This window comes from Aptenodytes patagonicus, chromosome 1, assembly GCF_965638725.1.
Source record: "Aptenodytes patagonicus chromosome 1, bAptPat1.pri.cur, whole genome shotgun sequence".
NCBI lineage: Eukaryota > Metazoa > Chordata > Aves > Sphenisciformes > Spheniscidae > Aptenodytes > Aptenodytes patagonicus.
The window spans coordinates 38108688-38122210 of NC_134949.1; the positions used below are offsets into that span (position 1 = coordinate 38108688).

Sequence of the window (13523 nt, forward strand, 5' to 3'; positions counted from 1 at the left end):
CTTTTTAATGGTGTGATGCTGAGAGTTGGTGACATAGGATAGTTAATAATTTGTGATGTAAAGCATTTGAATATTAACATGTTCCTAGCTTTCAATGTGATTGTGTTGTAGAGACAGGTTTAAGAAAAGCTTACTACTGAGCGGTTTCCTAAAGAACTCAGGAAAATAGGAGCTTCATGCTCTACTGGATTGGGCGTAGGTCTGGGAGACAGGTCCGTGCAGTTCTGCTGTTGCTGGCCTTAGCCCTGGTATTGTACAGATGTCAGGTCTTTCTGTACCTCCCTCATTCATGGAAATAGCTATGTATTTACAAATGGAGAGGGGTTATAGGCAGGTTCAAGGGGGTTACAGGCACGTCTGTACTTCTGTTTTAGCAACCTGTGATGCTTTTGAGGGCTTTCATATTCTCACCTACGTGATCTGTTTGCACGAGCATCTTGTGCCACTCTAAGAACAACCTAAGAGACTGCAGTCAGCCTTACCTGCACTGATTCACTGCCTACGAATGTGGTGCCTCCCTAGATGGGAAACTGGTCACCACAGCTCCACCCCATTGTGTTGTAAACTGCTAGAAACTGCTTTCACAACTGATTTAGAGATACCTTCGTTACAGATGTATATTTCAAGTGTTTTCATTGATGCTGGGAAAGTTTGGCATACTTCTCAGGGTGTATTGTATCTGCCAAAAATTTCAAGAAGCAATATGATTATGAACATTATTCAACTTATAAACACACTTACTAGGTGTAACTGTCCATCACTTCCAAAAGATAAATTACAACACACATTTGTGGGCAGGTGATGTTGGGGTCAAGGAGACCTGGCTCTACTGAAGGGACCTTCTCTTTTCTCATCAATCCTGTCCTAGTGTATGCACATCTGTAGTACAGAAGGCAGGAGTGGATAGTGTGTGTGGGAGGGAAGGGGGAGAAACTAAAGATCATAATGAAGAATCTTGAGTCTGAAATTCCCTCTTGGCTGAATCCTGATTGTGATAAGCTGAAGGGTCATGTAGTGTATATATAGTTGTGAGCTTCTTACAGGAGTAATAGTCTTGAAGATTAATTTCCTGTTGAAAGTTATACACTACGCTAAGCAGTGCTATTTTAATGAAGTTCTCTAGATCAGCCCTCAATAGATGTGGCTAAACAATGTGCAGGCAATATTCTCTTTCAGACATTTTAGCTGTAAACAAAGCCCCATGGCCAGAGAGTGCTCTCTAGTAAGAGAATTCCCCAGGTCCTCTGTTTGTCTTAAACCCTCCAAAAACAAGTGGGCTGTTTTAGGGCTTCCTTCAAGAGAAGGTTCTGTGAAAGAATACTTACTGTGTTGCCAGTTTTTGAAGGGGGAAATAAGTAAGAAGGCTATGTGCCTGAAGTCTAAAGGAAGAGGAAGCATTGGACTAGAATTGAGCTTGTTTGGATTTGTTTCTCAGCTCTGCTGCACGCTTCCTGAGACTAATCATTTAAATCTTGGTTCTCTGTTTCTGAAATCATAGATGTTATTTCCTGTCCATTGTGTAGTTTATATTTGCACTGAATACCTTTGTAGGCAAGGATTGGCTCTGCTCTTTTTGTCTGTGATATCTAATATAGGACACAGTGAGGTCCTGACCTCTTTTGTGACATTTATGTGCAAAGTGATACAAATGATGACTAATGCAATGGGAAAGTTTAAAATATTCATGCTGTGTTGATGAGACTGTGGTGTGTCAACACACTGCACCATTTTCCTGAGCCCCGCTTGTTGAAAGTGCGTAAAATGAACCTTCTCTAGGCACAAGTACAGTAGCAAAACTTCATTTTTGTATTGGTCCTGGAACCATCCCTTGTCCAGTAAAGACAACCCTGGATTACTTGTCTGAGAGCAGAGACCAACTTGGTGGCAGAACTGAGTCTGTTAGTCCAAATTCATGTTTCTCCTTCTGTATAACACAGATCTGTCCACTCTTACCTGTAGACTCCCTCCTCATGGGCTCATGCAACTGTGGATATGCAAAACAGTGCTACAGGCTCTGTGCTTGGTGGTCTACACAATAGTTACAGCTAGTTGGTAGATCAGAGCATCTGCTCGCCTGCAGTGTCTGAGGTAACAAGTCAGTAACAGAGCCTGTAGAGCAGTACTGGCAATGCAGGAGGTGCTGCTCTACTTGCAGGCTGAGGTGGGAGGAGTGCTGGGCTGTGCCATCTTGCGGGCTTTCATGTTCAAGGACGTGCACTGTAGCATCGCTGTAGCACCTGTGCCCCTTCAGTGTCAAAGACTCAACAAGCCCGAGGCCTCTTTTCAAGCTGTCAGAGGTGGCTCCATCTTGTGCGTTGGAGGAGTGTGAAACTCCAGGTGGGACATGCTTGCTTTCAGGCTTTTAGGATCAAGCAGAAGGAAATGGGGCTGTTTTTGGCAGAGGGGATGTTTAATAATAGAACACATATAGAACTGGGTAGGATAGGAATTTTGTGTTCCAGTGGTGAAGATGGTTTAATCGGCTAAATGTATTTAAAATAGTTTTGCCTCTTGGGAGAATCTCAAACTGCCTTATCCTTTCTTCCTTCCAAGGTGGACATACTTCATTCTATGTGTTTTCTCTTATACCCTACAAATTGAAAGTGAAGTCTTTTCTCTTTTGAAGCTCATGATGAACTAGAATGCACATCAGAACACGTGTTGGTACGGATTTAAAATTTCTTGATTTGCTAACTTCTGTGGAGCTGTTTGAAGCCAAGTGGTAATGGGGTTACATTTTCTGGTTACATTTTCTGGGCTCTTAAAGGTAGCATATGGAACTCTGGGGCTTAGCAGACAATGGCTCTATGATGTGGTCAATACAATACGTTTTGCCTTGTGGTTGCAATACATTTTTTTTCCCTCATCCTATTGATATATATTACTTTCTGATATTTGCTGTATCAGCAGCTGGTGTAGTGATGCTGCCTAAACGTAATTTCTAAAATGCTTTGGGATGAAACATTTCACAATATTATCATACAATATATTTATTACAATATATTTTTTTCATGGGTACGTGTTGCTTTAAGTATTTTTGCTAACACAGGTGTCCAGAAGCGTGGCAAACAAGCTTTCTCCCCAAATTTTCACCATTTTACTGGGATGTTGTGATGCGAATCAGAATTACAGGAGGTCTGTACACTTTTCTGTGAAATAAAGGGGAGGATGTGGAGTTCATGAAATAGAGTGACCCAGCTGAAGATGTCTTACCATTTTTAGTCTTTTGATTACATTCAGTCTTCTTTGCGCACATCAGAAGAGAACCAGTGAACTGTGCCTTCCAGTAGTCCTGGGTTTGGGTAGTTAAAGCTCCATGCAAACAAACGTGTCCTCTTCTTTAAAAGTGAGATCGGTCTGTGGCCCCGTTTCTGCTGCTGTTTCTGTCACTGCCCCATCTGCCTGTGCTCATTCTCCCTTTCTAGCTGCCTGTCTTTTACCTCATTGTCCCAGTGCAGACAGAAGAGAAGTGCACTGATGAGCAAGGAGGTTTAAGGTAAATGGAGTTTTTTTTCTCTAGGTCAAAACCTGGCAGTGATCGTAGGACTGATCACCATAAGGCTGATTGTAACAATTGAGCAAGTTATACGTGTGAACTAGTATTTCTTACGAAGTATGCTCTGGCCTTAAAAAGGCACTGTTAGCAGGTGGTGGTAAGACTGCAGAGAGATACCAAATGAGGAGGTAAGGTTTTTCAGAAAGTGACTCTGTTGTGTGGGCGGGAATAAATGAACTACAGGGGGAAAAAAGCAAAGTCTCAGGTTGATTATTACAATATATCTGGAGCTGAAATATCTGGGCTAGCCAAAACGCTTTGATTCCCCCCCCCCCCCCAATCCTTTCTGAGTGCCATCTGTCTTGTCAGTAATTGCAGGTGAGGACTTGTGGACATGGCCAGACCTCTCTGCATCGGTGGATCAAACTAGATTCATGATGGCTGGTGACATCTTTGAGTTCAAATTTGTTGCATTTTCACCAACTTGGAACTATGGTGATTTGTCTGAAATTTCCTCGTCGTTGAAGACTATTTACAGCTTAACAGTGGTGAATACGGCAAATTTATACAAGCTGCTGACATGCAGTGTCATGCTTAGATGTCTGCAAGTCCAGGGAGTGGTGCAGAACACGTCTTGCCACAGGCAAATTAGAGGCTTTGCCTGATCAGTGGTTAAAACCCAATACTATCCACTTTTCTAGAAGCTAGGCTCTTGCCCTTAAGATACATATATGTATACTTAATGGGAGGCTTACCCGTGTCTCTAAAATCCATTTGTGCTAATGATCCAATGAGTCATCAAACCTATTAGTATGGCTTGGCTTCTTCCTTTTGTCCCCTGAAATTAATTTTTGCATTTTTTTCTTAAAAGTAATGTTGCATTAATTGGCTGGCATGCGGGGAAGCTCCTTAATGGCATGCTGGTCCTCAGAAGTAGCCATGTCCCAAGTCACAGAATGCTTGTCCTGATTGTTTCCAGTTTTCTTACAGAGTGACAAGATGACAAGTAGGAGAAATAGCAGTAATGAGGACACCGAATTCTCACTTCGAGAGCTGGTTATCCTCATCAGTTAAATATTGATATCTTTCTTAAAGCTGACTTGTAATTGTTTAAAAATTGGAAGAAACATGATTATGTTCAGTTTAGTGGGATGACTGATTCTCACTGTGTGGATAATGAGTGGTTCCTGAAACTTTGGCTAGGGCTCCTGAGACTTTGGGCAATGGCACGTGGTGTTGGGTTAGCCAGTCTTGAAACAATCCGAGAACAATGTAGTGCTGTTTGGGTATGGTGCTCAAGGAAGAGGAGAATAATATTAGAGAGATTACATGGTTATTTCTGTATTATGTACAGAAATGTACAATCCCATTGGTGCAATCTGTACACCTAGGGAGATTAATTCATTTCAAATTTGATGCTTTAACCACTAAATCATCATCTCCAGCTGGCACTGAAATAGTGATTTGCATCATCTACATCAGCAGGGAAGTGCCACCTTTGTTAAAAAAAGAACCACCAACACACAGACTTAATTATCTGTTCAGAGTGCAAGCTAGCAGCTCAAACGTAGTGACTTTTCTCCAAAACCGAACCAGATATTTAAAGAGGTATGATCAAAATCACGCTTCTCTGAAACGTGTAACTTCTAAAGATAGCTATAACTGATCTTAAAAAAAGGCTTGCTTCTGTGTTTTATATTGTGTGTCTTTTATATAATTGGCTTCGCTGCTTACCTCCAGTTTTCTCCTATCTTTGTAATGTGGCTGAGAAAAACATCTTTTTAATAAAGGGGCAAGTAGTTGTTTCAAAGCTACAGATGTTGGCAGGTAGACTCAGACTTCTGGTAGCTTGGTCTTTGAGCCCGACTAATGTGGTGTGATAAGTCTGCTCTCCTTCCACAGAAACGCTGAGTGGTTTAGATCGTAAAAGCTATCATTATTTCAAATACTTTTCCTTCTTGTCAATCAAGCCACTGGTTTGAAATTCTGTATCAAACCCTTTTAAGATGCTGTTAGGTCAAATAGCACTGGAAAATGCGTCCAATAAAATGCTGTTGAATAGCTTCTTTTAACTATTTAGTGCGTGGCACGTCATTAGTAATAAGTGCAGTTGCAGTTTAGATTCATAGGAAAGGCTGTTGAGGATGTTCAAAGTCTCCGTGCTGGAGAGTCAGAAGCACAGAAACTGTGCAGACCGCTTGCTCTTGCTGCTGCTGGGGCTGTCCCTGAGCAGCCCTGGCCGCAGGACCTGACCCCAGCCCACCCTGGCATTGAGATGCTGTTACATCTATCGCTGTCCCCTTGCTCCATGGTCTGGTAGCGCTTGTGGGACTCCTTCCCAGGACAGTTTTTTGAAAGGGGAAGCAGGACTATCTATACGTGTCCCACTGTAGGCCAGAATCCCACGTGAGAAGTCTCTTTGCTGAATGTTTAGCCCATTTCATTCTCAGCAGAAATTTCAATATTGCCCCCTGTTAACAGGCGTCAAACGAGACGTGTCAGTATGGCATGTGTTGGGTGACCTGTGTGCAGCCTGGGGGCTGTGCAGCTGTCCTGGAGCCCTTTGCCACCGCTCAGCCCCACCACTGCTGCCTGGGCTCCCTTTATTTCTAACCGGAGCTGCTGCTCCCCTTCGCTTGCTGCATCCCAGGTGGTGCTGGAGGAGGAGGAGGAGAGGCTGCCGGTTTATTCAGGCAGTGATGCTAGGATTGTGGGCGGGAGCAACTCTTTTTTTTTTTTTTTTTCCCTCCTCTCCCCCCTTCTCTCCTCTCTCTCTCTCTTTTTTTTTTTTTTCCCCCCCCCCCGTTTCTCCTCTCCTTGTCCTCCCTCTTCTCTCCCGCACCTCGACTTTGCTGTCTCTGCACTGCAGATCCCCGCTACCTAAGGCAGCCGCTGCTGCGCAGCCCGGCCCGGGGCACCCCGCCCCGTCATGCCCCCCGCCCCGCCGCCCTAGGGCGAGCTCTCGGGTACCGCTGGCAGCGAGCGCCCGGCGGGGCGGCGGGCCGGGGCTGCCATGCGGCAGGACAGGCTGACGGGCTCGCTGCGGCGCGGGGGGCGATGCCTGAAGCGGCAGAGCTCGGGCGGCGGCGTGGGCACCATCCTCAGCAACGTCCTCAAGAAGCGCAGCTGCATCTCCCGGACGGCGCCGCGCCTGCTCTGCACCTTGGAGCCAGGTAACCCGCTCCCCCCGGCTGGGCGGCGAGGCGGCGGCTGCAATCCCGTAAGCGGCTTAGCGGGGGAAAGGGGGAGCGACCGGAGCCCGGGCCGCCGCCTCCCCGGCGGGGCGGCTCGGCGAGGAGGACGCGGCCGGAGGGCGATGAGGGCCGCGGGTAGGGGCGGCGGGGGGGGGGGGGCTGCGCCCCGGGGGCGGCGGCGGCCGGCACCGGCCCGAGGCAAATGGCCGGCCTCGTTGGCCGCCGCTGCGGCGTGGGCAGCCTCGGCGGGGCCCGGCCTACGTGAGGCGCCGTGGTCGCGGCCTGAGGCGCGGCGGGGTGTATGGAGCGCGGCGGCCGAGGCGGTGGGGGTCCTGCCCGGGCTGGGCCGGCCTCGAGATGGGGAGCGGGGCCTGCGAGGTCGCTCGGGGCTGGGGAGCGGGCGGAGGCACCAGCAGCGGATGCGAGGCAGCAGCGGCGGGGGAGCCAGGCGGGAGGCCGGAGGCGTCCGCGGGCCCTGCGGGGAGGCAGCGCGCTGCCCCCTTCCCCGGGGGGCTCCTCCTGCTCTCCGCACCCGGCGGATCCCGGCTCTGCTCTTCAGCTCTCCCGTCTCCTTTCCCCGCTCCTCCCGCCCGGCGTCGCCGCCTCGCAGCGCTTTTGTGCCGTTTGGCTGTGCCCGGTCCCTGCTGTCTCCCTCCCCTCTCCTCTTTCCCCCGGGCCGCGGCGCCGCTGCTTTCCGTCAGATTCTCCCCGTCACCCCCTGCACGGCCGAGCCGCCGGGGCCCTGCGGTCGCCCCTCAGCCTCACCAGACCTTCCCCGCTAAACCTGCTAAGTCTTGACTTGCCGGAGACCCCTCCTCCCGCCCAGCCTTTGTCTGCGGCAGGGTGTTGTCTAAATTCGCAACCATGCCTTTCCTGAGGGGGAAGGCATCGGCTCTGCGGCTGTTTTTTCTGGGTCCTGCTTCAGTTAACAAAATCTTTTAAGGACCAGGTGGTCAGCCAACAACGTGTGTTTGCCCCAGGGAGGTGGGCTCTCAGCAGAAGCACCGATGGGTGATCATTACTGAATGCTACATTCTAGTTGCCTGCCATCAAAATTTTGGATCATTTGGTTTTTTGTGAGGTATTGAACATTTAAATTCAATTTACAATGTTAGAGCTGTCACTTGTGGCTAAAATGTTGTTGATCTGTTGCCTAATCCCAGGCATTTGCAAAACATGCAAGCCTGAGGTCTAGTGAAACGTAGAGCAATGCATAGAAATATGTAAGATTCAGTTTCCCATGGTACTAGCTGTGCGTGCATCAAGCACACAATGCTGACTGCTTCTGTGTTTGGGATGAGTTTTGGATGCTATTATTAATGAGGTCTCAGAGGTATTCTGGTATAGGTTTACGGGTTTGCTGTTATCAAGGAGCTTTCCTGACTCGTAATTCTCACAGACCCCTGCTCCTACAGTAGTCTTCTAATATCCCAGGTAATGATGTTATCTGGATAATGAAATTCTCTTCCTTACACTCCCACAAAGACCAGAGGAAATGATCGGAGGCATAACCACGAACGCCATAGTCTTAAAGCTAGAAAATCCCACTGGGTTGGGGTTTCCATATTGTTCATATGTAAGTAAACACAATAACGTCATTCAGGATGCGTGCTTTCATAGAGTGATGGAGACGGGGCACCTAATGAGCCCTTAAAAAATAAGCTGAATGAAGTCTCCTTCAGATTTTCTTAGTGTCTGTATCAGTTGTCTACAGAAACATCTCAATACAAACAGACTGCATATTTTAGATGTGCTTTGATACATCCCAGTGAGCTCTGGCTCCTGACAAAAGTGATTTCATGCAGAGTTACTCAGAATGTTACTTTTATTTCTCATTTTGCAGATGAAAACCTACATTTAGAGATAAATTACAGGGCAAGGCTAAGAATCTTCCTGAAACAACAAGCGACAATAAGATGGTAGTTTACATTGCCACTTTTTTTCCTAAGTTTGGACTCCCACTGCACAAAAAGCTGCTTTAGGCCTTTTTCCTTGTTTGTTTTCGATAAAATATTTATTGGCTTTCCATGGGAGAGGTTTCAACAGCTCCTTTTAAGTACAGCCGAGAACCTACAGTGACGTGCTTTGTAAGTTTGAAGCTATGGCTTTATAGCTCACATACGTGCATCAGAACAGATCACCTTCCTACGCTTTTTCTGGTTTAGTATTTCTGAAAAAATCCCAGACTTTGCCCCATCCTTTTGTTTAATGTTGCTGAGGAGTGGGGATTTGATTCCTTCACCCAGGTACTTGGCTGACCACAACATTTTTCACCCCTCTTGTGGCTCTTTATGTGGTCCTGTGCTACATTTTGGTCATGCAGTGGAAGACTGCTAGGGTTTGGGAATCCTAGGGGTATAATCTTCCCTCTTACAGCCTTTTGTTGTCAGGAGTCGTTGTGTATTTTACATGGAAAAGCTAACGGGACTGGGTTTTGTGGGTTTTTATCTTTCTTTTTCTTTTTTTTCCTTTTCTTTTTTAAATAGCTTTTCTGCAGTGGTTTCTGGTGACCTGGTTGCAAGGGCATCGAACAGGCCTTATTTTGGCATTCCCCTACCCTTCAGAAATTTGACTGGTGCCAAACATATGTACCTTTATGTGTGCTTGTATTTGTGGAGCTAATAATTCATATGGGTTCCCAACATATTCCTGCTTACTTGAGTTAATATGCTTTTTAGGCATGAAGCATCAGCTGAAAGTGTATGAACTGGAGGTGATACTTAATATGTTAAATGGCACGATAGCCTGGCTGGCTTGGTGTAAAAGGGCTGAGTTGTACTGACAGCGCTTACAGTCCCCGAGAGTAGGAACTATTGCTGCGTATATGGTACATTTCTGCCAGGCTGTCCATGCAGAGGAGCTGGGAAGAAAAGTTCCCATAAGGCCCCAAGGGGTCTCTTCTGCAAAGGGCGTGTGTTTACATAACGGAGAGGAATGTGCCCCAGAGATGGAGGATTAACAAAAAGGGGAAAATCCAGTGAAAACGGGTGCAGAAGGTTTGTGGTAGGGTTGGATGGGTGTGGGGTACTGAGGGGGGAAGAAGCTATCAGGGAATCTAAGTTAGTTTGTGGGGAGAAGGCAACTGAATGCAGAATTAAAGGGAGTTGCTGGTAAGATATAGCAGACGATGGAAGTGTAAGGGAGAAAAGACTGTATGTAGAAGAAGGCCCTGGGAAAAGACTGGTGATGATCCAGGCAAAAGTGGACAGGATGAAAATGACAGGACTGCGTGCAAAAAAAAAAAAAAAAAAAAAAAGTAGTATGTGCAGGGGTGGGAGATTTGTTAGGAAAAGGGGAACGATGGAGGTAGGAAGGTTTGGGAAACCAAGAGAGGCTGGAATAGGGATAGGCATTAATTTCCTTGAAGCTCTAAAGTCCAAGGACAAATTCAGTGAAGAGTGCAGAAACTGCACAGAGCAAGATGTTTCTTGTGCCAGAAATAAGTAACAGGCAACGAGATGCTGCTCCCAGCTTGCTGGTTGCCTTCCTGCAGAAGGAAGTTCCTGGGTGGGTATACCCTTTCCTTGTGCTGTCTGTACTCTTTGTGTTGCAACTTTTTTTTTTTTTTTTTTTTTTTTTTTTTACTTGCTGTATTTTTATTGAACAAGGTTGTAATTTTTTGGTTTTAGGAAATGTAAATTCTTTAAAATAGATAGGAATGAGGAACCATTCCTGTATGGTCTGTGGCTCACTCCCCATGTCTCTTCCCCTCCCCTGTCACAAAACCGTCACATAATTTGATTTTGGGAATATTTCTAACTGGGAACAAATAAGGGGACACAGGCTCCATGGCTTCTACAAGACGTTACAGTGCATGGCCTGACCGAGAGGTTCCTTGCCATACTGAAGAGAGCGCACCATGTAGTCTGGTGTTACCACGTGATGTTATTCTCATTTCTAGTAATTTTCACAGCTGTCTTAGTTGTCTGCCATGATTTAATAAACTTTTGTAGGTGGAGGTTGAAGTGTCTCATTTCAGTCTCATTTAATCAAGAGAGACAGCTATCTGGGCCCCTTTGTGAGCTCCCTGGTCATGACTTTCATGTAAATGACAGATACATTTTGCCTTACTCTGAGGTTATATGTATGTTATTGGGCTTGATCTTTTGCAGACTTGGCTGTCTCTGCTTGTGTCTTTCTTAGGAAGCTTGTAAGACAAAGAGTGAAGTTGTTACCAGGATCTTTTAAGTCTTAGAAAACTGTGAGGTGATTAATATTTGGCTGCTGAGTTGGAAATGAATACGTTTATTTTGGAAGGCTATTGCTTCTTTGCTACAAGGCAGTGTTAGATAACACGTCAACATCCGTTACCTTAACAAAAGGAGTTCTTGGTCATGATATCTTTTTGTATGTATTAGGGTTTTCCAGTACTTACCACTAGATTGCTTGGGAACGAGACTCACTTTTTCACATTTACAGCAAACGTGATACAATGTTATCTTAGTAGGTTTACTGGCATTGTTATGTTGCTTTGAATTATTATGAAGAGATTTATCTATTAGGAGTCCCTGCTGAGTGCCATGGAGTTACGGGGAAGAATACTAATAAACAGTTACTTCCAGGAATAACTGTTAATCCTTTAATGTTTTTCAAGACATTTCTATTATGGTTTGAAGCTTTTATTTTTCTAGATCTGACAAGCATGTCTTTTAAATCTGAAGCAGGGAAATGAAAACACCAATCACCAGGTCTCAGTGATGCAATTCTAAAATGCTAAAATTCTAAAGAATACTGTTTTTTGTGTGAATTTTCTTTCTTTCTCTTCCCTCTCCCCCCCCACCAAAGGGAAAAAAAAAGCCTTGAAGGAGAAGGCTTTGTCTTTAAATATATATTTATCAGGCAGTAAGGCTTTTAAATTACTTATCACCACTTCAGTATGCAAATGCTGAAAGGCCTTTTACATTCCCTAACTAGCAAATGCCACTACAGTTTGGGTTTTTGTCAGTCTCGCAGGCTTAGTCCTCCAAAGCACTGAGTATTACTGGTGAGTTGATTAGCATGGATTTTATATACTTAAAACCTTGCAGGATTAAAATCTGGGGTTTTTTATATATGTATATATATGGCTATTAAAATATATATTACAAAACGGTTGGCTTGATATTCTAGAAAGACAAAAAGCTATGCATTACATAATTTTAAATACGGAGCAATACATCGTATTAAGTTATGGAGGAAAAATAACGAAAGGCTTTATTCTTTATGCCAGAAGGCTGGAGGGAGGGGATGTGCTATGACGCGGCGTTCAGCACCTGAGCTCTGGACAGCGGCACTTGAAGGACCAAAGAATTGTACATTCAAAATGTGGGATGTGAAGCAAATTAAAAGTGTTGCTATTCTTCATGTTATGGCATACTCCAGTGCCGCAATTAGGATCCATTGTAGGCCAAACTTGAGATCCTAGTATTTTATGTAATATTGTACGTAATATTGTATTTTATAGATTATTAGCAGGCGTGCTTTGTAACAATTAAAATAGTTTGCTCATAAGGCCAAAATCAAATCTAAGCTTAAATGAGAATACTGCCCAAATGTGCTTTATGTTCTTAGGAATTATAAGAAAATTGATATTCTGAGCAATAAAATAATTTTAGCACCCCAAACTTAGAAATGAGTTCTGAGTGACTTAACATCAAGAAGTTGAAATAGATGGAAAGAAATTGTCTCTGTATATATTTTTTCTGTGGATGCATGTGATAGTTTGCAGTGTACAAATACAGTTTGCAGAGTAGTGAACTACGTGTTCGGTGAAATGAGTTGTGCCGAACTACATCATTAGAGTAAAGAGGGTATTACTGCATTTTAAAAACATTTTGTCCATGTACTTCTTAACATGTGCCTTGAATCCACTGTGAAGACATGAATTCACAGAAACAGGTTGAAATGTAGTTGTTGAAACATGTAGCTGAAATCTTGTGTTCTTATTTCAGTTGTGGGTTTTTTTTCCCTCTGAGCTAAATGAAAATAATGACCATGATTTTTTTTTTTTTTCTCCTTTTTGTTTCTAGGGGTTGATACAAAATTGAAATTCACTCTTGAACCATCTTTAGGTCAAAATGGTTTTCAGCAGGTAATTTGAGTCATTTTTCTCTTGAGTTTATGACGGACTGGGTTCTCTTCAATCAAGGTACTTGCCCTAGTTCAAAAGTGCATCTGTCATCATAATGTCAGCATATTATTTGCAATTGCATCAAGAGATGTTCCATTAGTATTTGGAAAATGCAATAGGCTTTCATTGTTTACTCAGATATCTCATAAGTCTTCATGTCCTAGAATATTATATTTTTGTTATATCATTAATCTATATTTTCCCTGTGAGTGGATTAAGCAGTTAAACTCTGAAATGCGTGCAGTAAAACAAAATGAGTGTGCATGTCTGCAGCGTTGTAGATGTTGCTATACTGTTGCATTAAACTAATGGTGGATTTTATACATTTTTGGATGCTTTTGCTTTTAGTGGCATGATGCGCTCAAAGCAGTGGCCAGATTGCCGACAGGCATACCGAAAGAATGGCGGAGAAAGGTAGGTAGATCTGTATGCTTTGTGGGATATATTGCCTGTTTCTCAGGAGAGGTGAATGACTTCAATATTATCAGTGTTTTTTAACAAGTATTTGGAAGTTTTAAGTTTACGTTGTACTGGGGATTTTTCCTAGTTTACATTCTTCAGTGATAACCTCACAGGGCAGCTGGAGAGACTGAGGAGACAGGTAAAGATGGTGTTTTCAATAGTCGGGCTCTTTCTGCTTGAGGCTTAGGTAACTTATTCTGGTGCAGATGTTATTGCTTCATTCTGTCAGTCTCAAGGAATTGCATTGGTGAAGCTGCCCCCG

The 13523-nt window shown here is 44.4% G+C and overlaps 1 protein-coding gene across 3 annotated transcripts in view; it reads left to right on the plus strand.

Moving 5' to 3' along the window:
* Positions 1–13523, plus strand: part of TBC1D30 (TBC1 domain family member 30) — a 61419-nt gene that overhangs the window by 22367 nt on the left and 25529 nt on the right. For 2 of the 3 annotated variants that reach the window (XM_076332300.1, XM_076332292.1), the window contains 2 exons: positions 12699–12760; positions 13148–13213. In XM_076332300.1, coding sequence (XP_076188415.1) covers positions 12699–12760; positions 13148–13213 — 128 coding nt within the window. Of the gene's footprint in view, positions 1–6472; positions 6670–12698; positions 12761–13147; positions 13214–13523 lie in introns of those variants that run through there. The other variant, XM_076332283.1, reaches the window with a different exon arrangement.